Here is a 25,314-nt window from a genome sequence, read left to right on the forward strand (position 1 = left end):
ATGTAAAGCAGCATTCCAGATTACCCTTTCCATATCATTATAAAAGGTACCACTTTAAGGTAACTTCTCGGATGCCTCCTTTCCAAGTTGAAAAATCCACGTTACTGCACATTTGCCCATAAACTAGACCTCTTAACACTAAGAATCAGCTCTGTGGCTTTTCTCTGCACTTGGATATCTTCCATGTTTCTCTGTAACCTGAACTGGACGTACTACTTGAGGTGCAGCATAAGGAAAACACTTTTCAGCTTGGTCACAGCTTTCTCAGGCATGTATGCTGCTGTTGGTTACATAATTCATGATTATATTGGCTTTGTTAATTGCTACTCTACATTGGGTGTGCATGTTGAACTCCTAGGTCTCGTTTGGATTAATTCTAGCTACTTCGAAGAGCGTTCACAAATTATACATGTTGCGTATTTCCTTTCCAATGTGTGTGACTTGAGTGTATCATATTTCAATTGCCATTGGTCTCATAATTTTATTTAACACATTCTGTTGTTTGTGGCAGTCGCAATTTGATTCTCCTGTCCCCCTCCTTAGTGATGTGGTTTCATCAAATTGCATTCCATTCCAGAATCCAAATCATTGATTACATAAATTAAAAACTGCAGTTGAACAAACATTGCCCCATGGCGAACTTCATTCAGTAACCCTGCCCTTCCCAACCAATGTCCTAACATTTCCCCTCTAACTAATGGCCATTGAAGCCACACTTTAAACTTAATGAGTTAACTTCCATGTGTACTTTTTTCAAATTACTTTTGAAAATCCAAGTATTCAATGTTATGGGATTCATCGCAGTCAACTTTAGAACATAGAACAGTACAGCACAGAACAGGCCCTTCGGCCCTCAGTGTTGTGCCGAGCCATGATCACCCTACTCAAACTCACGTATCCACCCTATACCCGTAACCCAACAACCCCCCCCTTAACCTTACTTTTATTAGGACACCACGGGCAATTTAGCATGGCCAATCCACCTAACCCGCACATCTTTGGACTGTGGGAGGAAACCGGAGCACCCGGAGGAAACCCACGCACACAGGGGGAGGACGTGCAGACTCCACACAGACAGTGACCCAGCTGGGAATCGAACCTGGGACCCTGGAGCTGTGAAGCATTTATGCTAACCACCATGCTACCCTGCTGCCCCTTTAGTTGTCACTTCCTCAAATATCATGTAGACTGCTGTCTACTAATTTTTTTGATAGATAATTCTTATGTTTTTTACCACTCATCATCAATTCTACTGTTTTGAATGGAATAGAAGACATACTACAGAATCTGTTATCGCTTTTCCTTTATAGTCAACTTTTTTAATATGGAGATGCTGTTATTCTACTTCCAATCTATTAATATTTGAAAATGAAATGAAAATCGCTTATTGTCATGAGTAGGCTTCAATGAAGTTACTGTGAAAAGCCCCTAGTCGCCACATTCCGGCGCCTGTCCGGGGAGGCTGGTACGGGATTTCCCACTGTAGATTTGCTCCCTCATGATTGCCACTACTTGCAAATTTCCTCACTAGTTTTTCTCAACACTGAGATAAATTTCAAATGAACCTTTTAAGCCATCAAGCTTGTCTTGGACTTCAAACTCATTCATATAAAAGCTCTGAATTGTATCTTTACACCCTATTGTTACGTCAGATCCAAATAAATTCCTTTAGTGGTTTTCATTACTCTACAATATATTTCAGCATGCTAATGCTGCAATTAATTTAAATTGATAATGGTTATGTTAGAATTGGATTAGGGAGAAGGAAGACCATGCTAATCTTGTTGAGTTTTCCTTTATGGTTTTCCAAATCTTACCCTTTCATACTCCAGCTTGCCAGGCATTATCTGTAGAGAGGGATACTTTGTTAACATTTCAGGTTGATAACAGTTCTGACTGAGAGTCATTGACCTGAAGCATTCACTCAGTTTTTCTCTCTGCGTAGCGGGGCTGGAGCAGGTGCTAGGAATCAGGCAGAAGTAAAACCCATCTGGGAAACAGTGAGGAATGGCATACGAGAGAACAAGCTCCCACGGTTCTCAGACACTGCGCTAAAGGTGTTGGTAGCAGAGGTGGAAAGGAGGAGAGATGTCCTCCATTCACAGGGGGAAAGTAACCTTGTAGACATGATCAAAGGGAAGTGGGAGCAGACAGCTGTGGACGTCAATGCCAGGAGTAAAGCCCCAAGAATCCTGGGACGGTTCCACACGAGGCTCCATGATCTCACACAAATGGTCAATGTCAGTGATTGCTTTTTCAAATGCTACATCCTACCAACTGCACCACTGTCCCCAGCCACTGCTCAGTTCATCTCATGCCCATCACTCACCTACCAACAACTCTCTATTGAACTCGTGTCTCACATTCGTCTTTTTCACCCCAACCTCATACTTCTCGCACGGGTCAAAACTCCCATCCAATTCTCACAGATTGCACACACTAGCAGCTATTCAACCGTGACAACTATAATAATAATCGCTTATTGTCACAAGTAGGCTTCAATGAAGTTACTGTGAAAAGCCCTTAGTCGCCACATTCCGGCGCCTGTTCGGGGAGGCCGGTACGGGAATTAAACCCGCACTGCTGGCATTGTTCTGCATTACAAGCCAGCTGTTTAGCCCATGGTGCTAAACCAGCACCTGGGCACTAGGGTCACACAATTGATTGCATGACACACAAGAAGAAGGCAGTGTACAACTGGAGCCAACCACAGTGGCTCAGATGTGTCTGTACTTCTTAACCCCATGGAGTAGACAATACTTGGTCATTTTTTGAGGAAGTCACTAACATGATGGATAAGGGAGTGTCTATGGATGGTGTTTCAATGTTAAAGTTCTCATTCCTGTATTCAAAACTCTCCATGGCCTCACCCTCCCTATCTCTGTGGTTTAGTATCATATTTTGTTTGATAATTATCCTGTGAAGTGTTTTGGAAATGTTTTTACGGATAAATACGGATTGTTATCAGCTGTATGGACTTCCATAAGGCATTGAAGGATTCCTGCATTGCAGCAGTGACTACACTTTTTAAAAAAGCACTTCATTAGTTACAGAGCGCTTTGGGACAAAGCATTGCATAAAGTGTTACATAAAAGCAAGTTTTAATAAGGTTTTGCACATGAGCAGAGATGAAAGCTCACAGAATTGGAGACAACTTTATGACGAGTTTGAGGAGAAGGGGCAAATGAGGTTGGATGTGACAAGTGGTGTTCCCCAAAATCTGTACTGAGCCCTCAGCTTTACACCATCTGTAGCAGTGATTTTGGAAGAAGGAATTGAGAATTGTACATCCAAGTTTTCAGATGACAAGTTAGCAGACATACTAAATTGTGCAGATGGGAGCAGTAAGTTACAAGGGGACAGTTTAAGTGAGTGGACAGAAATATGGCAAACTAAGGCCAACATGGACATGTGTGAGATCATCTAGTTTGGTGTCATCAACAACAAATTCGACATTTTCTTAATAGTGAGAAACAATGAACTGTAGAGCCAAGCGAGTTGGGTGCCCATGAATCCAAATTAATAAAAACTTGCGAACAGACACTCGAATTGATCAAAAAGGCTATTTCAAAGGGGATGGAAATAAAAGGGGGAGGGGTAAAGGTAAAGTCGCCATAGTCACAGATGACCATAGGCTGCTTTCCCCCTTGAGGGGGAAAGCTAACTGGTGGTGGTTTAACCTGAGGGTCACCACACCTCAGGCAAGGGACAAGGTCAAGAAGACAGAGCCTTCATGAATAGCCTCAGCCGGTACAGGAATTAATCCCGCACTGTTGGCCTTGTTCTGCATCACAGACTAGCTGTCCAGCCAACTGAGTTGGCTCCCATACACAGCTTTGGTCAGGTCCCAACTGTATTCCGTTCTGGGCACTATACTTCCGAGATAATAGATTGGTCTTGGAGGGACTACAGAGCCGATTTTCCAGCATTATTCTGGGATTTATGAGGACAGCTTGCATAGACTTGGCTTTTATTCCATTACAGTTAGAAAGTTGAGATCTAATTTATGTGTTTAAAATAGAAGTAAGCTATGAAGCTGAAAGAGCTTTTGGAAAGTCCTGTCCTTACTAGACTTTTGGAAATGGGATGGAAAGTGAAGGAATACTGTGAGGGCATTCCAGCAACATGCTGACTGAAGGAGTGGCTATGGAAAGGGTCCCTACTCCAGGATTGATGAACTTGTAGTGCTGTGTAACAGTGTTGGTGTCACAGAAGGAAGCAGAACTATAATGTTGCATATCACCATCAACGCGGAGCATGATTTTCTTTTTATTCATTCAAAGATTGCGGACTTCACTAGTTTGGCCAGCATTCATTGCCCATCCCTAATTGCTCTTGAGAAGGTGGTGGTGAGCCGTCTTCTTGAACTGCCATGTGATGTAGGTACATCCACAGTGCTGTTAGGGAGGGGATTCCAGGAACTTTGATCCAGCGACAATGAAAGAATGTCAATATATTTCCACGTCAATATGGCGAGTGGCTTGATGAGGAACCTCTAGGTGAGAATGTTCCCATTCTTTTGTCCCTTTAGATGGTTGTGGGTTTGGAAGATGCTGTTTGAAGAGCCTTAGTGAGTTCCTGCAGTTCATCTTGTAGATGGTACACATGGCTGCCACTGTCCGTAGGTGATGGAGGGAGTTAATGATTGCAGAAGGGATGCCAATCAAGTGAGCTGCTTTGTCCTGTATTGAGCTTCTTTGGAGCTGCACTACCAGCAAGTGAAGAGTATTCCATCACATTCCTGACTTGTACTTCTCAGATTGTGCACAGGCTTTGGTGAATCAGGATTGAGTTGCTCGCCATAGGATTCCAAGCCCTTGACCTGCTCTTGTAACCTCAGTATTCATATGGCTAGTCCAGTGCAGTTTCTGGCCAATGGTAACACTGAGGATGTTGATTGAGGGGATTCAAAGAGCAAAACAGCAGAGGAACAGGCCCTTTGGCCATCCAAGCCTGTACTGATCATACCAACTTTTGCCCAAGCCCAAAAGAACAAAGAGCAACACGGTAATGCCAACAAATGTCATAGGGCAAAGGTTAGTTTCTCTTGTTGGAGATGGTCATTGCCTGGCAATTGTATGGCGCGAATGTTACTCGCTACTTGTCAACTCGAGCTGGATATTATCCAGGTCTTTTTGTGTTTGGACATGGGCTACTTCAGTATCTGGTGAGTTGCAAATGGTACTGAACATTGTGCAACCATCAGCGAACATGGCCACTTTTGACCTTATGATGGAAGGACGGTCACTGATGCAGCAGGTGAAGATGGTTGGGCCTAGGAGGTTATTCTGAAGAACTCCTGCAGTGATGTCCTGGAAATCAGACGATTACTCCAACAATTGCCACCATCTTCCTTTGGGCCAGGTATGACTCCAACCAGTGGAGGTGCATCAAAATAATGTCACCAAAGAGTAGTAATTGGACAATGGAAAAATAAAGTGATTCAAGAATGAGTGCAGAGATGGCTATCTAGAATTGAGTGTGTGGGATTATCAGCACTATATCCACTATTAGAATAGCATGGGGTTTGTTATATGATGTGAGCTTCACATGTGATCCATAAGTTCCAGGTTTTCTGTGTCCCACTGTTAGTTCTGCAATACTTTTAAATACCCGATTGGTGGTACAAATAAGTAAGTAAAGTCTCCATAGTCCCAGATGACCAACGGCTGCTTTACCTTTTGAGGTGACTGATTGCAATTTAACCTGAGGGTCACCATATCTCAGGCCAAGGGCAAGGTTGAGAAGAAGGGGCCTTCATGAATAACCTCAGCCGGTACGGGGATCCAACCAATGTTGTTGACCTCGCTCTGCATCACAAAGCCGCTGTCCAGCCAACTGAGCTAAACTGGCCCCGATTGGCACACGTCACATAATTAAGGAAGCTGATCATTATCTGATTTTGAGTCTGATCTTTCTCATCCTTAAATTGTGCAGTTTTCATACGGAAAGCTCCTTGCAAGTTTATCTCTTGCTTCCCATTTGTTTCTGGAAGCGTCAAGTGAAGTTTGTTTCATAGAATCTGCAGTGCTGAAGGAGACCATTCAGCCCATCGAGATTGCACCGGCCCTTGGAAAGAGCACCCTACTTAAGCCCACACCTCCACCCTATCCCCGTAACCCAGTAACCCCACCTAACCTTTTTATACACTAAGGGAAAGTTAACATGGCCAATCCACCTAACCTGCACATCTTTGGACTGTGGGAGGAAACCGGAGCACCCGGAGGAAACCCACGCAGACACAGGGAGAATGTGCAGACTCTGCAGAGACATGGACCCAAGCCGGGCATCGAACCTGGGACCCTGAAGCTGTTAAGCAACGGTGCTAACCACTGTGCTACTGCGCTGCCCCTTTAGAATGACTTACGATTTACATTCTGATTCCTGTGCTCCTGGAATGAAAAATGCTCTCAGTCGCAGAATTGTTTGTTATTTTGGGGGGACTGATCTGATCTAGCTGTGAGAATTTCTGGAAAAAGATCTGTCCCCAAGATAACACCATGTTTTGGCAGACATTCCTAATTAAATGTAGAATTTGAACAATAATTAAAGAATGCAAAAATTCTTCTCTATTTATGCAATGGTGGTGAACAATCAGGGTGCCTGTTATACTCTCAAAGAAAATCACCTGTATTGTATGATTGGACAACAATTTCTCAAACTGAAGAATTCTTTCACTTCATGTTTCTGCAGATAATTTTATACTGCTGAAAGAAAAATGAAGAAACACTTACAATACAACATAACACAATACATCATCTGCGCAAAATTGTAATTGCATCTATTGAAACCGTATCCATTGTAACTGCGAGAGGTTAATTTTGTACCATGGAGGAGGGAGTTACTGCTGTTCTAAACATTCGTGTAGCTTGTTTTAAAATCTACCATCAAAGGCAGTGGTTCCCAGGAAAGGCAATTTCAGTTTCCTAACCATGCTGGGTGAAAGATGCCAAGTTGAGGATGTTGGTTTAGCACAGGGGGAAAAGTTACTCAGGCTGCTTCTATATGGCTGCTGGTGGCCAATTATAAAATGGTGCTTGGTATGCCGCTAACCTATCCCCTAAATCAATAAAACTGCATGGCAGGGCAATGCTGAAAGTGAAGAAGTAAAACTGAAACAAATGGGGGGCAGGGGGAAAACATAATTTCAGGGAGGAGAATTCATTGCTGCAAAAAAGGCCATAAGACTATGACATAGTGTCCAAGCTGAATGTTCTTGCTTTGAGGGGGCGTTGATTCATCTACCTCCTGCTTCAACATCCAAGCTGCATTACCTTATTTTCTTAAAATCTTCATTTCAAACAAAATCTTGGTGTCATTTTCAAAATGGAATTGGCATGTTGAAAGTGGAGTGCTGAAACTGTTTTCCCTAGTTCTGAGAATATTTTACTGGCCATAAAAAGCGATTATAAAGAACATTTCCAAGAATTATCATCTTGAATTTCAAGATGATCACTGAACGATGTCTGAAGTGAAATGAAGTGGATATGCCGGCGCTGGACTGGGGTGGGCACAGTAAGAAGTCTCAGGTTAAAGAACAAAACTGGTTTATTTGAAATCACAAGCTTTCCGCCACAATTGCAAGATCATTACAGATTGGTATGCGAAGAATGGTTGGAACGCGAGTCTTTACAGGTAAACAAAACTTTACAGGAACAAAGTGTGTGAGTGGAGTGAGTGATAATCACATGTAATCGAGCTGTGAATTGTCTCAAGCCAGGACAGTTAGTAAGATTCACACCTTGATTATCTGTGATTATCCCTCACTCCACTCACACTGTTTGTTCCTGTAAAGATTTGCTTGCCAGTAAAGACTTCCATTCCAACATTCTTCACATTCCAGTCTGTAATTATCTTGCAATTGTGTCTCTCCGATATGTGCTGTGATTGTGAACCTGCCTCAACTTCACCTGATGAAGGAGCAGCACTTCGAAAGCTTGTAATTTCAAATAAACCTGTTGGATTTTAACCTGGTATCATGATTCCTCTTACTAAAGTAATATGCATTATTGTGCAAGGCGCATTCTTACCCAGTACAGATTCTTATGCATGCAGCACACTACTTCTACATGCTTTAATAAAAGGTACTGAGGCAACATTCACAGTCATAAAGATAAGAATAGACCACTTGTAACATTTTTCTCATAGAATGCCTACTCCAATGATGCAACCTCTTCGATCATTCATTTTAAGCACCATTGTTTGCGGTATTCATCACTAATATCCTTCTTTATCCATTACTGTGCACCCCATAGGCTACTAGCATAATAGAGTTACTCCAAATTGCAGTTCCATTTTCTAAGGCTAGTTCTGGGGCAATCCACTTCCTCGGGGCTTGATTCTGGTACAAATAGGCAGTGACAGTCCTTCTTTGTTCCATGTAATAACAAAGGCCTGCAAACAGGAGAAAATGGTAAAAATGCTGTAATGTTTGGTTTGATTGATAAATGTGGTCATTGTAAAAGGTATTTTAACATAACCTTGCACATGCCTTTGACAAAAAGCGTAGGAAAAGTGCGTCTTGCCTAGGGCAACGTTCTCAATATTTGATTGGCAAATTCAGCCAGGGAATAGAAAAGATAAAGGGGCCTGTCTGAAAAAATGTAAAGTGTGTTCATTTAAACTGATCTTCTGTTTAATTCATTTCTATCCTATGGGCATTAATAGACTGAGTTTCAAATCATTATATATTGTAGCACATGTTAGAGATAGTTACATGGGGCAGCATGGTGGCGCAGTGGGTTAGCACTGCAGCCTCACGGCGCCGAGGTCCCAGGTTCGATCCCGGCTCTGGGTCACTGTCCATGTGGAGTTGCACATTCTCCCTGTGTTTGCGTGGGTTTCGCCCCCACAACCCAAAAAATGTGCAAGCTAGGTGGATTGAACATGCTAAATTTCCCCTTAATTGAAAAAATGAATTGGGTACTCTAAATTTTGAATTAAAAAAAAGAAATAGTTATATGAACAGGGAAGTGTATTCTACTGAATAGTCCTTTAATCCAGATGTTATGAAGAAAGACACAGGTATACTAATTGGTGTTTTGTTATTTTGTGCTTCCGATGTGGCTTGGCAAGAGATTAGAGTGGCCTCTCTTTGACGTTATGGGCACGATCTAATGGCTGGTAAATGTCGCGAGAGGCCTCTCGCACGATTCACCTGGCTCGCGAGATCTAACGGGATCTTGTGAGATGTTGCGATCTAGATTCCGCCCACAATGGGCAGTTAGGCAAACTTAAATATGGCTCAGTCGGACCTAACCAGCACCCGGGATCGAATCCCCTCGCCGAGGATGTACCAGTCAGGCACCTTTTAGCACTGGTGTCCACAAATGGGGACCAGGCAGAATGGCATTTGGGAGGGGAGGGGAGGTCTTCCAGGCTATCTGAGGCCTCCTTTTGTTCGGCCAATGGGCAGGGTGGCACACTGGCATTGCTGATGGCATCCAGGCACCAGGCTGGCGGTTCTAAGGTGGCAATTGTCCCGTGCCAGGGATCAGGCCCAGGAGTGCCCTGCCCATATGAAGTGAGCTGAGGGGGCTCGAGGACACCGGACAGGTAAGGTGTGGGGTAGTGGGGTCCTCAGTGCAGAAAATTAAGGTAAGCACCACCTCGGCAGGACATTCCCTGCCATGACCTAAACGATAACAATCTCTCCCCTCTGCACAAGTGAATGCTATTTGAAGTGAGGTTGGGAATTCTTATGGGTACAGAAGTTCCTGCTCAGTGTCCAGTGATCTTACTGATTTCAAGTAGAAGCACGCTGGGCACTGGGCAGCAAAAATGGTGAGAGATGAGGTGCAGGGAGATAGCAGAGAGGCAACTGATGCAAAACAGAGGATGACAATTTAGAGGAGGGGTACTTTGGAGAATCTAAGAATCACACTTTGTGTGGTTGTTATTGAGTATGTGAAGGGGAGAGGAATGCAGCATTAATGGAGATGGTGGGAGGGGGGGGGGGGGGAGAGAACGCTAGCTTAAATGCAGAGGTTTATTCCTTTAATGGATGGGATGGAGAGGAAAGAGTACCAGTTTGAAGTGGAGGAGTGACAGAGTTTGGCAGAAGAGGAACAACTAGAGCTGGATTGTCAGGGGAGAGAAGTGCCAGAGAGAATTAAGCAAGTGGGGTGGGGGGTGAAGAATGCCAGATTGAATTTGGAAGAACAGAATAATGTCATAAATTGGGGTAGGTTAGACTATGTGAAGAGTTAATCCAGAACTGAGAAGCAAGAACCTGTCCCCATAAACTTGGGAGGGTTTGAGAAAGAGATTATGTCTCTCTGAGTAACATGGGGAAAGGGAAATGTTGGGGTACCTTTTTAAAAGATATATTGAAATTTTATTTTGCTTTTCATTATTTCAATATCGAAAATATATATCAATTTTAAGTAAAGTGTTTGAAATCAATTCGAATTGCCAAATTTTGTTATAAACTTAAAACTTTTCTCAAGAGTATGTCTTGAAAATGCATTTAATTTTCTGCTCTCCAGCTTGATTGGAATAATCTTATGACCAGATAAGGTCACACCCTGCTGTTATGTATGTTTTTTTCAGAAATACATTAAACATTTTTAAATTCCTTATTAGCTGCATGAAATGTAAAGAAGCTTTAAAAATATGAAGAAGAATAATTTCCAAGAGCAAAAATAAAGTCATTTTGAATGTAAGTTAGACTATTTAGACTGGAAGAAACGCAAAGTCCAACTTTAATGTAGATTTTTAAATACAGGGAATCAAAATTTCCTTCAGAAAATTATTTCATGTGACTGATATTTGCTATTCCTCAATCAGGTATCCATGTACCAGCCTCCAAAGTGAACTATGGAATGTTCGACATATTAAAGGCCTATGTTATAAACCGATTTAAATATCTGTTAGCGTGCCATTCTGAGTCATCAGCCTTTGGATGCTGTGCCTAGCTTTTGTTGGTCTTCCAGGTTGGAAACTGTGCATCATGAATCTTTAGTGTTTTGACATTGAGTATGAAAGGGGATTGAGCAGCATCACCGGGGAGCTTTACACAACAAGTCTGATGCAAGTCAGAGATAAAGGAGGAACATTTTGAATTGTGGACCTCCAAATACCTCCCTCTTTCCCTCTCCCCATTTATTTTGTTCTTTCATGGGGTGTGACTGTCACTGGCAAGGGCAGCATTTGTTATTCTAATTGTTTTCGGGTCACTTTGTCCACCTTGAACCACTGCCCTTGTCCTTTTATGTGGGAGAGGTTGAGGGTTTTGGAGAGTTGGCTAGTTGCTGCAGTGCATCACCTGCATGGCACACACTGTTGTCACTACACATCTATGGTAGAGGGATAAATATTTTAAGTGGCGGATGGAGTGTCGATCAAATGAACTGCTTTGGCCAGGATGTTGTCAGGTTTATTGAGGGTTGTTGGCGCCGTACTCATTCAAGCAAGTGGATAGTATTCCCTCACACTCTTGACTTGTGCCTTATAGATAGTGGACATGCTCTGGAGAGTCAGGAACTATGATACTTGCCACATAATTCCCAGCCTCTGGCTTGCTCTTGTTGCCTGACCAGTTAATTTTCTAGTCAGTGGTAACACTGATGCTGTGGTGAGGATTGAGTAATGATAATGCTGTTGAATGTCTAGGGGAGATAATTTGATTTTCTCTTGCTGCACATGACAATCCTTTACAACAGAGGTGAGGAGGAGTTTCTTCAGCCAGAAGGTGGTGAATCTGTGGAACTCATTGCTGCAGGAGGCCAAGTCATTGAGTGTCTTTAGACAGAGATAGATAGGTTCTTGATTAATAAGGGAATCGGGTTATGAGGAGATGGCAGCAGAATGGGGATGAGAAACATATCAGCTATGATTGAATGGTTGAGCAGACTCGATGGGCCGAGTAGCCTAATTCTGCTCCTACGTCTTATGGGCCTAAATGAACATTGCCTGACACTTATGTGGCACGAATGTTACTTGCCACTTATCAGCCGAGTCCTGGATGTTGTCCAGGTTTTGCTACATATGGACGTGGACTGTGTCAGTATCTGAGGAGTTGTGAATGGCGCTGCACATTGTACAGTCATGATGGAGAGCAGTTTAGTTATGAAGCAGTAAAGCTGGCTGGGCCTAGGACGCTACTATAGAATATTCTTGGAACAATGTTGTGGAACCCAGATGATTGTCTTCCAACAACTACAACCATCTTCCTTTGTGTTAGTATGACTCTAACCAGTAGAACCGCCCCCCCCCCCCCCCCCCCCCCCCCCCCCCCCCCCCCCCCCTTCCGATTCTCGTTGACTGGAGTATTACCCACTGGTGCATACTTTTGTAGGGTAGCCTGAGACATGTTATTAATAATATTTCCCCTTAAATCCGATTAATCGACTCTCCTTTAAATATATTTTCATAGAATCACAGAATGGTTACAGACTATCAACCTCATGCCAAATTAATACAAGAACACTCACCTACCTTTCCCTTTAACCCTGCTGCCTCAACCACACATTCAGCCAGTGTATCCTCAACGCCCTGTAAAACATGTTACTGGTGGTTCTTTTGCCAATCATCGAGTCTTTCACCAATGGAAACATTTTTCTTTCTACCTACTCAGTCTAGATTTCTCTCCCCCCCCACCCACCCCCCCCCCCCACCCACCCCCCCCCCCCCCCCACCCCCCCCCCCCCCCCCACACTCTTTTAACACCTCTTCCAAATGCCTTCTTGACCTTCTCTCCTCCAAGGAGAACAACAGCAACTTCTTCAATCTGTCCAAATAACTGAGCTGCCTCATCCTTGGAAGCATTCCCATTAATCTTTTCTTCATCCCCTCTAAAGCCTTCCCGTCCTTAATGTGGTGCACTGCCCACAATTAGACACAATACTCCAGCTGAAGACAAACTGGTGCTTAATACAGCTTCATCCTAACTTCCTTGTTCTTGTGCTTTTTGCTGACAGAAAAAGGCCATGATACCAGTTGCCTTTTTAGCCACTTTCTCAATCTGCTCTACCACCTTCAATGTATTGTGCACATAAACCCCCAGGTCACTGTGATCCTGCACCCACTTTAGAATTGTACTCTTTATTTTCTATTGCCTCTCCTTAATTTTCCACTAAAATGAATCACTTCACATTTCTCTGCATTAAATTTCATTTGCCGTGTGTTCACCCATTCCACCACCCTGTCTAAATCTCCTTGAAGTCTGTCACTGTCCTCTCACACCTGCAGATTCTGAAAGTGTGCTCTATCCGCATACGTCTAGGTTATTAACAAAAGCAAGAAATACAGTCGTCATAGTACTGATCACAGTGAACTCCACTGTATATCTTCCTCCAGTCTGAAAATCAGCCATTCCCCGCTATTTTCTGTTTCCTGTCATTCTGACAATTTTGTCTCTATGCAGTGACTAATGTTTTTATTTAATGGGCTTCAACTTTTGCTGTCAATGCTATTATGTAGTATTTTTTTGGAAGTCCCTATGCATCACACCAACTAGATTACCTTAATTAACCCTCTCTGTTACTTCGGCAAAAGATTCAATCAGGTTAGTTAAATACAATGTGCCTTTAACAAATCTGTACTGGCTTTCCTTAATTACTTCACACTTGTCCAAGTGACTGTTAATTTGCCCCAGATTATCATTTCTAAAATCCTGTTTACCATTAATGTTAAATTTAACGGACCAGTGGTTGCTAAATTTATCTTTACGCACTTCTTTGAATAAGGGGATAACATTTGCAATTTTCCAGGCCTCTGACACAACTTCTGTATCTAAGGAAAAAGTGAAGCTTTTGGCAGTACCCCTCCAAATTCCACTCTACATTCCCGTTCTGTCCTGGTAACCTGTGAACTTCCGGTATAACCAGTCTTTCCAATACTTCCTCTTTATCAATGTTAAGTCCATCCACTATCTCAACTACCTCTTTTATCATGACTTTCGGAGTATCTCCTTACTGGGTAAAGACACTTGTAAAGTACTCAATTACCACCTCAGCTATGAGGAGGAGGTGACTAGGAGCCGGTCAGTTAAGACCTTTATCCAATTAAGGACAGTGGCCAGAGTCCTTAACCAGGAGTGCTAACCAGAACACCAAAGGCTTAGGCAGGCAACAGCCCCACCAGAGGAGGGTGGACACTGATGGTGAATGGAATGAGGGGACCGGTAGCGCAGAATTACTGGCAATCCGCCTCTGAAGCCATCAAATTCGCTGGACGAAAATCCTGCCTACCAATCTTTGATTCCAATTTGCCTAAACCAGACCTGTTCTCACCCCACTAAAGATATTGTCACAGCATCATAATCCCATATGATTATTGTTATGGGCAGGAGAGAGATTGACAAACTGAACCTATTTCTTCTCACTGCCTGTCTGTAAGCAGGTGTTTTGAATTATTCTTTTTAAAATATGCAGTGGCCTGTTATCCCAAACCTTTGGCCTTTGTGACCCAATTTAATAATAATCTGCAACAAATTTGAGTTAGGATTAACTCAAGAAGTTAAGTTTATTTCATATTCAAACTGCGGTGGAGGAGTATTAGCAACGTCACACTCCAAACACACACACCGTAAACTGGGGAATAAAGAAAAGGGGTTTTACAGTTCAAGAATCACAGAACTGAATTTTAGTTCACATGATATCCAGAGTCCAAAGTCAGAGTCCAATGAGGAATTCTTTCATATAGCTGTCCTCGATAAACTGGCTGAAGACTGGAGTTGTAGTATTTGCTTTTCAGTTGGTGCTGATACCGCAAAGTGAAGTAGGTGCACTGCCAGGGTTGGTTCTGTAAGCAAGAATAGGTCTCGAGGTATGGCTGTTGTTGTGCCTGGAAGTTTAAGGTGAACCTGAACCCTAACCCTGCTTCCTGATGGCTCACCAGTTGGTTAAACAGCAGGCTGCCTATTTCTCATTTTTCAAAGGTTTATAGATATTTCAAACGATCACTTGAATCATGCGACCTAACTTCTCCATAATGACTTCAAACAGGGTTGTTTATTCAGTATGTGGAATGGATCAAGTCATTAGTTGTTGAAAGAGTTACCACCCATATGATGTTGAGAAGCTATTATCTCACCCAGCAAGGTGAGCCGATCAGATGCAAATGAGATCCCTTGATTCCCTTTTGAAATGGACCTGGACAGTTGCAGTGTGTGATAGAATTTGTCAACAGCTCCGTAGGCACAATGGCCGCCGGTTCCTCGATTCACTAGCCCCCGAAAAGCAGCATACGCGGGCAGTACAGCGCCCTGCGTATCCACCACCTGCGGCCATTGCCAGAGCCCCGCCCCGCTATTCTCCACCGCCTGACTGGCCAAGGTCGCGACGCCATGGATCTAATCTGGTCCTGCCGTTCGGGATACTCGCATGGCGACTGCGGTCTCATTCTGCGGCCACCATGGTTGGGGACGGGCCGATCGGGGGACCAGGGTATTTTTTAGCAGGAGGTCCGGGTCAGGCGCGCGGTCGATCAGGGGCACTATTTCCGCAGTCCAGCTCCATGGTCTAAGTTCACCATGGAGCACGGCGCGGCCGCTGGAGGCCGCCACCATGCGCATGCGCGGCCTCTGACCCGGAAGTGCAGGGGGCCCGTATCTCCAGCTGAGGCTGAGAGCTTCACGGCCGGTCCCTGCGAATCCCCTGCAGGGCTGTGAATGTGATCTTTTGACGCCAGTGTTTCAGAGGTAAAAGACCACAGTTTTCACAACGGCGTGGGGACATAGTCCCAAAAATGGAGAATCCAGCCCAATGAGTTTTTGATGTGCGAGTCTCCTGGTTTTGTAATCCAAAGATGCCTGAAGATGAGGTGGGAGATTCCACCGCCGAGAAAAGTATTCTTTTATTCTTGTTGCTCCTAGGTGTAGCTCCCACCTCTATGGTCCTGTGGTTTAGTAGACATCTTTTAGGTTCAACAGGAAATCCATTTTTAAGAAATGGCAATAAGAATAACGTTTGGAACATAGGGTGTTTGATTTCTTCTCATGGTGTGAGAATGCAATACCATCTACATCTGCAGCTCACCAACCTTCTTTACCACTCAAGCAGAGTAAGCCTAATTTAGACTATATTGCATTCCCTTTGGTCTGACTCCACCTAATACCTTACTATTTCTTACTCCATTTCTGTCTCTCCCAAGCCTTTGTGCACCTTGTTTTTGCATTTCCCAACTGATAGATTTTTTAAAAATATAAATTTAAAAATCACTTCAGTGGTCACTCTTCTCTTCACAGAAACACTAGCCTTCCACCTTCGGAATGGTGGGACATTCTAATGCTTTTATTTTGAAGCCGTCTTCCTTTTGAACACGCTGCATTCCCCCCTCACCCGCCCCCAAATGCTCCTCCATTGGTCTGTTCACCGACGCTGCTTGATCTACTCCATATTGCTAATCCTAACTGCATCTTCGATTTGTGATTCCACCTCATTCTAGCATTGGATTCTTTGCTCCAGACAGGAATTGATGATTGAACACGGGCTAACAATTTCCATTTGTAGTGCAGAACATGGTCCTGTATGAAGCTGCAGGTATGGAAAGCAGCCAGATCCAACAGCATACGTAGCAACAGACTGGAAAAAAGCCTGTCAATTGATTGAAAAAAGCAAAACCACTCGCAATCAATCTTGAATATGGGCCAGTGGCATGCAGTCGCAATGGAAGATACAGTGCCACTGTAAACAAAGAAGGCAAATGTCAGCATGAACTGAGAGAAGGACGAGTTGGGGTGGGGTGAGAGTAAACTAGAGCTAAAATCTGAAGTATGTCCCACCATTCCATCACTTGCATATGATAAAAATTAAAATGTTTTTTAGTCCTGTGGTGAATTAGGAGTTATTTAAGTATAAATTGTAGGGGTATTGAAACATTTGACTTGCAGGCTAACTAGCTACTGTGATGATTGGAGGATTTCGGGAATACTGGCTTCTAAATGTTGGGACAAGTTAAGTATTAAAAGCCTGGGAGTACAATGTGTTTGGCTGCAGCGGTCATGTTTTTAAAAAGAGTTTTGTTTTACTTCTGGTAAATAGCAGGTTAAATTGACCAGAACAATGTGGATTGACTGGGGAGGTCCCTGGGGAGTTAATGTGCTTTTGCAGCCTGCAGAAATTTTGGATGGGTTTCTCCGTCCTGCCGCACCAGATTTCTTGCGCGGCACACCGTCGGGCTTCTCACTTTTGCTGGCTAGTCAATGGGGTTTCCTTTGTGGGACAGCCCCACAGTGTCAGGAAACCACCGGGCTGCCAGCAATTGGAGATTCCCGACGGTGGAGAATTCAGCTCAAGTGTTTTTTCAGCTTGGGGAGATGAGGTAATTGCTGGGTAGAGCTCAGAGAGGCTGAGAGGCAGTGAGTTTGGAGAAGTTTGAGAGAGAGAGAGTAGCTGAGTTCTGATCCGCCTGACTGAGTCCACAATTCCTTCCTAGTAGGATAGTTTAAAAAAAAGTAATGAGATTTTAAAGCAGAGAGTGGACTTGTCTGAAGACAAGAGGCTGAAACAGCTGAGTTGAAGCAACTATTTTAAGATATTCAGCCAGAGTCTGAAGGGGTTCCAACTGGAGCCAATTTACTATTTTCTAAAGCAAGTGTTACTCTGTGCCCTGCTGATTTTAAACTGGATTAAGAGCTGTAAGTTTCTTTTGTTGTTTAATGGGAAGTCTGTAGATTGTGTTAAGGGGTAATTGTAAACTGCTATTTTCGTGCGTAAAGTTAAAAGTTTAATATATTCATAATAAAGTTTTGTTTTAGAAATACCAAAGCCCTATTTTTTCATGCAATCAGTCTTGAAGTGAATCATTATTTCCGCACAGTCTTAAAATAAACAAAAATATTGGGGTTTGGTTCAGTATCCTAGCCACTGTTTGGTATGGTCATCTCATCACATCACAACATCTCGAGCGGCAGATATGAGGGTTTCATTTGTGTTCCCATTAATTTCCGTCTATCTCAAACTGACATCCCTGGTGTTCTAATCCAGGGTTTATCCTCAAAAACCCAACTTCACCAAAGCAAACCTTTCCTGGTGTAAAGGTGGTGCTCTTCCATCTCTTCCCCAACTCTTTCTTCCCTCTCTATTCATGCTGACATTCTTCTCTCCCCTCAGATTTTGCATTGGAACTCAACTCCCCTCCAACCTTTCGGACTAGCATTCTTCTTCTATCCTTTGGTAGTTGATGCTGGCACTGTTTGCCATCAAAATGCCACATCTCTCTTAGTTTACTTGCCTCCCTCTGTTCACATTGGTAGTCCCCTCACTGCCCTCCCTCAGTTCACATTGACACACCTTTGCACTGTCACTCCTCTCCCCCTTTAATCCATGCTAGCACTTTTCATCCTTGCTCAGTTCACTCTCTTCCACCTCCCGTAGTGTGTGCTGACATTTATGTTTCCCAGTTCCCATTAAAACTGGTGTTCTTCAGGCCCCGCCCCTCCCATTCAAGTTGGCACCCTCATTTTTTTTGTTTGCTAGTGTTCTCTCCCTCAGTTCACGCGAATACTTTTAATTCCCTCTCCCTGACTTTCCATTTCTGGTGACTGTCACCCATTTTCAGAACCAGTGTCCTGGCCCTATCTCTCATCACTCTTGTCCGCAGCAGTGTTTCATCCCTGGAAGTAAGTTAGGAGCAGCAATGGTGACAGAGCAGGGAGCACGCAGGGATTAATGTGTGTACCAAAGTGGCATTACCTGCAAATACTGGTCTATGTCCCTACTCCCAGTTTGCCTCTGACAAGCATGAAATATTAAACAATAGGAGCAACTAAGATTGAAGTTGTGCTCTAACTGCAAAATGACCACCTGGAATGGTTTTAAATTATATTTATGCATTTGTCTGTTTCATTTTGCTGGTCTGAAATGATACAGCATTGAAAACCATCAGTGATGTCTGTGAAATAAACCTATTAAACTGAAAATGGTGCAGCTGCTTAATTTAATTTAAGTAATTTAGTGTTCAATATCAACCTGCCTTTTGACTATGTACTCGAAATTTGTAACATCCTGCTCTCTTCAGTAAAGCACAGTTATTCAAGCCTTGATTGTTTATTTGACACTGCAGCCAAGAGAATAAATGAAACCGCATCATACCTGCATACAGAGCCTTTCTGTAGACTGTCAATGTTTGAGTTTTTATGCACTTCTCTGATGGTCTCCCTTTGTTTGTTAGTCTTCAGCATCGGATATGCGCTATGAAGCTACATTTTCCACTGAGAATGTTCAGGCAAAGAAGCGCCCACGGGTCCTGAATTCCAAGTTCTTGAATGAATACGTGGACGATCCTGGTTATCGCACATTCTTGGGAAACTTCTTCCAAACGCAATGTCGCCAAGGACAATAAAATCATGCTGACAGCCAAAAAAAAAAGAGAACTATTTTGATCAGGACATGAAGAAAGAAGTCTGAGAGCTGCTTTGGATACAGTAACAGCGGCACTCAATCCACAACATTGTACTAAATATTTTATGTAGAAAGTGAGGGATTGAAGTTAATGCTTTTCCACCCCATGACAGACTTAATGTCTCCCTCCGTCCCAGTCCCCCACACACCTCTCGTTTGAAGAACATAAAGGGATGAAGAAATATCTGGATATTGCTTCTCAGAACAAGAACTTTTGCTGATATGAATGATTTTTCAAGTGTCTCACAAAATAGGTTCCTGTTTTGGGCCTATATAAAAAAAATAACATGCTTACGTGTACTAAAATATTTTTTATATTATTATTGCTACAGTTTCCAGTAGCATTTGTTGTGCTTGTTTTTAGCCTTTTAATTTTATTGACACCGTTACTGAATCACTCTTATTTGGTTCTTTCGCTTTTCTTCAGCCGAACTTTGCAAAAGAGAAAGAAAGTATCCATTGCTACCTGATGGCAGGTTTTTATATATTTAATAAAAGACGGATAAGTGACAGATAGTTTGCAAACAAGTACATTTTATGTTATTTGGTACTCATCAGTTATAAAAGAAACTCTTGACGATTTTTAAATTATCAGGAATACTTTTCTATTCTGCAAAACTAGACAGCGGCTTTCTCAATGGGGTAAACACAAAAGCATAAGAATCCTGCAGCATTTTTGGAGTAGATGTTAAGGATGTTTAGTAAGTATCCTTTGCCTCACTTAATTGCCTTTAGCATTTAGATGAGTGACTTTATGGGGAGAAAGTGGGTGATTCCCACTCAGGAAAAGGGGTTTATACTTGAGAGGTTAATTATAGTGAAGGTGTGTGAAGTTCAAATCATTTGAAATGCTCTCTTAAAACCAGGAACACACAGCTCCTGTATTATAGCTGTTTGCCGTAATTGTTATTTTATGGTTATTTAATGTAATTTTCCTCTTTAAATACACTAAAGTTTATGAATGGGCAGAGTAGAATAAAACAGCCAGCACCGATCATCTTCTGGTCTTTTGAATTCATCAATTCTGCTGAACATTTTGTCGAACAGTACTGCAGCACAAAGCGCCTGTTTGTCCATGGCTCTGTTTGAACCTTTTGCGAGGAGAATGGGTGCGGCTTTTCACTGAAAACAATATGCTTTCGATATCTTGCAGTATGTTATCTCAATTGCTCTCATAGCCCACATAAAGCATGTTTTGCCTTAAGGAATTAAAACTAATTGCAAAGTGCTTCACACCGTTCTGCACAGCACCTCCCAGAGGTCAACAAAATTTCCAACAAAATTCGAGCCGTATTGCACATTATACCTTTAAACAACAAACATTTAAACCTATGTGCTTTGAGTATATATTCTCAGTTCAGTATTTGCCTTTTAAGAGTTCTTGCCAACACGCCTGTGGATCATTTTATTGATCAGAATCATATTTTGAAATATGCCTCTCTATCTTTTTAAAAATATAAAGGGGCTACTTATCAAAGGAGATAATTGTCTGAACATTAAAATGAGGATATATAATGCAAACCTCTGTGTGCAGGTAAAACTTTTAGCTCTGTGACCTGAATTTGAATCTATCCCAAACTAATGCAGTGCAAGTTTTAGGCAGCTATATATTTTTTTTATCCCCTTCACATTTCTGAAGCACCATGACATTATTTGTTCTGCATTAAAGGCTTATGTGAAAGCAAGTTGTCTGTTGAAATTCCTTGTTGAGATGGGCCAAGAAGTAACCTGCACAAACCTGCAATTTCACCAGAAAAGGCCACAATGTTATAGACAGTGGAACGATTTTTTATCCGTAGCTAGTTGGGAGACAGCAGAGGGAGATTTACTTTATAGGTCACCTGTAACATAGCTGGCCCCAGATTGTCTGTTGCTGATTTTTGGTTCTAAGATGTTACATTCCTCATTTTAATGACCAAAAAAGAAATGTATGGACAAGCATAAGCTAACAAAACTATACTGTATGCTGAAAAAAAAAACATTGTGCTATAAACCTGCCCATCCCTTAAAGCCTCCAGGACTTCTCAAATGAAACAGATGCAAACACTTATGGAATTGGTGCGGAAATCTAGCCAGCCTGTAATAAAAGTTTATCTTCCAATGCATCTGCTCACTATGCTTTAACAATTTACATCCCAGTTCAGAACATGTTTTAATTTGGATTAATAGATTGCATTTGAAATATTTTCTGAGCAAGTGCAGTGCAGGCATTTTTTTTCAACTTGTATTACAATAGATCTTAAACATTCACAGATACCCAATGTTAAGATTGGCTCCCAGTTTGACCAACCTATCCTGCAGTAATCTCTTCTGCCTCATTTTATCTCCACAGAGGTTTTATCTTTTGTCACAACCAGGTGAACTGGAGTCAAAGGGCCCTTTTGCCCTTCCTCGTTTGCCCACAACTGTTCTTTTTTTGTTCAAAAAGAGTATACTCAACAATTCAGACAGGATGTCTTGAATTTAACAAAGAGGCTAGGTTTATTAGACTTAAACTGGTCTAAGTAAAATCCACGCACCCAGGAACACACTCGAAGTTGTCTTTCTCTCTCTCTCACACACACACACACACACACACACACACACAAATACAGATTACGCAGTGAGGAAGGATAGGTTGACCAGATTGAAGTCCATTGGAAAAAAACGTGACTCGGGTTTGGCAACTTGGCTGGTTTCAGGCTGATTTTGATGATCTCAAAGCTTCTGATGTAAGTAACTGGGGTTGTTCTTTGAAAATAGGGAGTTCTGGTTTCGATTCTTTTAAGAAATCTTTGCAGCAGGGCATCCTTGGATGATCACAGTCAGCAAACGACGCAAAGCTTACAAGGTGAGTTGGAGATAACCGGATGCAAGAGGGCCCTCCGAGTCTTCTCCCTAAGCTCTTTGTCTGCAGATCTGCTCAGTCAACGTACTAAAAACAACAGAGGGTTGGCTTGTCATGTGACCTCCAACTGCCAGGAGAATCAACAAAAAGTTTATCTGTATGTTCCAACAGTAAGTTAATTGGCTCATGTCTAGAAGAAGTTAGCTAGGGTGCCATTATCCTAGCGATTAGTCTTAATGGTCTCCAGCAGTTGACTACATCAAGTGATGTCTTGCTAATGAGGCAGAAGATGCAAGGCTTTCAAACTCCCCTGAAGCTATTGGGCGGGATTCTCCATCAGCCGACGCCAGAATCGTGAAACACGATCGGGCGGAGAATTGTGGGTCAGTGGAAAATCAATGAAATTCCATGATGCAGTCCCTTGACAGCTGTGTGAATACGTCCTACACCTCATCTCCGGGCCTCCCACGCAATGTCCACCTCCACCAGGAGGAATTACCTATGGCGACGTTCACTTGTGGTTTTTCAAATAGGGAAACAGGTGTCATGGCTGCTTAGGGTGGGGAGGGGTACAGAGAGTGTCCAGCATTGCTACAGTGTGCTGGGGGGGGGGGAGTTCCGGGGATTGGCCAGGAGGTGGCCGGACACGGACCGCATTGCCGCAGCCTGCAAGGCAGCCATCCAGCTGTGGATGCCACTGACTGCCCATTGTGAAGGTAGTGCCAGGTGTTGTATAGGTGCCTCACCAGGCCCCCTAGGTATCCTCTGGCCCCAGCCGACACATGGGATGGGAGTGCTCCAGCACAGCCTGATCCATCATCTTGGCTGGGTTGAAGGTGTGTGGAGTGCTTACGTGCAGCTCCTGCTTGTAAGGCTCTCCAGTGCTGACTCCGACCACGGCAAATCAGACGGCGTCATGCATTGGCATTGCACTAGTTCCATGTGTCTTAGCCCATCAACAGGTCCTGAATTGCTCCTGAACCAGCACCACGTTTGGTACCGTAGAGCACTCGCGATTCAGTCCCAGCATCAGCACTCGGTCTCTCAAATGGAGAATCCATACCTTTGTCTTTGGGTTTTGTAGACAGACTGACTCCACTATGGGGGTATATAGCAATGAAAAGTTAGAGACAGCACGGTAGCACAGTGGTTAGCACTGTTGCTTCACAGCACCAGGGTCCCAGGTTCGATTCCTGGCTTTGGGTCACTCTGCAGAGTCTGCACATTCTCCCCGGTTTCCTCCCACAGTCCAAAGATGTGCTGTCAAGTAATTTGGACATTCTGAATTCTCCCTCTGTGTGCCGGAACAGGTGCCGGAATGTGGCAACTAGGGGCATTTCACAATAACTTCATTACAGTGTTAATGCAAGCCTACTTGTGACAATTAAGATTATTATACTTGTATAAGGTTAGCCAAAAAGTTTGTTTTTAAAAGTTCCATTCAGGTATCTAGTCAGTGGATTAAAACTCATTATTTGATATAAAACACATCTTTGTGACAATTGCTACTGTACTCAGCTTTATTGTGTTATGTGGGTTATTTTGTGTTTTTATTGTGTTACTCGTGTTTTTTTTCTGCCGAGCTGATGGATTTGTTCACATCTCAGCCTTCCAACCCATAGCAGGTGAGCTTGTTTATGACGCCAGTAAGCTTGGTGTGCCCTTGGTGAATTGCTAAGTGAGTTAATCAAGGATCGCTTTGCATTCTCTCACGTATTTTAAGTATTTTCTGTTTCTTTCAATCTTCCTTTACAGTATCGGCCCTTCTGTGAGGCTATTGTCATGTTTCTGCCACTCTAGTATCAGTATCATTGGTCTAGAAAAAGGTCAAGACTTCCCTTGTTGAAGAGTGGGTTGTGCAAATAACTGATGTCTCTTTGAGAATGGGTGAAGGTACCGGCATTGGTTTCAACATTCCTGAGTTAGGGTTTCCCATCCAGACCATTGTGCAATAATCCCGACCGGAAAGTTTAAGTGAGTGGATATTGGGGCTGAAATTGGGCACAGGGATGTTTCTATCTATGATTGACTGCCCCGTCTAGACCAACAGACAGTGGCCGACCGCTTAGGCAAGGTGCTGGAGAGCTGCCTGTTGAACTTAGTCCCAGTAATGAGAAAAAAAGAAACTACTAGCACTCTGTTTGGTTTTCTCAAAGTTGGTCTTGCCTACTTTGATCTTTTCCATTATATGCATTATATAATGGTTCGCGAGTGACAGAATTAAATCAAATAAACTGTTACGCAGTGCTAAAGCGAAAATGTGGCTCCGATCCCTAAATGTAAGCATTTTGAATTATTTATGTTAAACAAGGGCAGCCACCATGAATTTGTTAAAGGCGAACTTTGCTTGATAAATCTGAGCTTTTTCCAGGAGTCACCAATTGGATAGACAAAGGGAGTGCAGTCAATAGGGACTGGTATGTGCATTTTCAGGGAGCATTCAGTCAAATGTTTTGGAAGACGCACATTACAAAAGTTCTAAGTGTACGGTGTAAGAGGAAATGTAGCAACATGGACAGAAAATTAGTTGACAGGAAACAAAGGTTGTGTTTTGCTCAGAATGATTCATCTGGGGGGGGGGTCAGCATTTTGTTCCTGGTATATAAAGATGACTTGTAACTTGGGCATGGGAACAGATTCTCAAAATATACTGACAAACAAAAAATAGGAAGCTACCTTACAAGTAAAAAGGAGAAATATACGAAAGAATATGTCAGGAAGAGATACCGGTTAGCTGATTGGGCAAGTGTGCAAATGCAGTTCAGTGCAGATAAGTGTAAGATAATACATTTTTGGTGGGAAACTAGAATCAGGTGTTTTTACATGAATGGGAAGACATTGATGGTTGAACAAAGAGACAGACATTCTCTGAAAGTGCGAATGTAGCTAGAAAAAGCTCAACAACATTTTGGTTTCATAATAGTCATAAAATAGATTAATAGATTAGACTACAGTTATATTACGGCGTGCAAATTTGGAGCATCTATTTATAGAAACGGTATTAAAGGTAGAGATTAGTCATGATTATGCCAAAACTGGCAAACTGCAATGGGACACTGGGACTATTTCTACAGGGAATAGGGAAGGCTAAGATAAGATTTCATGGAGGACTCTAAAATGATGAAAGATTTTGTGATCGAG

General features: G+C 42.7%; 1 protein-coding gene across 4 annotated transcripts in view; it reads left to right on the plus strand.

Annotated features, from left to right (window-relative positions):
* The window catches only part of LOC119970159 (lysine-specific demethylase 4C-like), a 478,393-nt gene extending 457,362 nt beyond the window's left edge, over positions 1-21,031 (plus strand). For all 4 annotated transcript variants that reach the window (XM_038804261.1, XM_038804264.1, XM_038804265.1 and 1 more), the window contains one exon: positions 19,117-21,031. In XM_038804261.1, the coding sequence (XP_038660189.1) occupies positions 19,117-19,287 (171 nt within the window). In that variant the 3' untranslated portion in view covers positions 19,288-21,031. The remainder of the gene's footprint in view (positions 1-19,116) is intronic.
* Positions 21,032-25,314: the final 4,283 nt, after the last annotated feature.

This window comes from Scyliorhinus canicula, chromosome 8 (assembly GCF_902713615.1).
Source record: "Scyliorhinus canicula chromosome 8, sScyCan1.1, whole genome shotgun sequence".
NCBI classification, from domain to species: domain Eukaryota; kingdom Metazoa; phylum Chordata; class Chondrichthyes; order Carcharhiniformes; family Scyliorhinidae; genus Scyliorhinus; species Scyliorhinus canicula.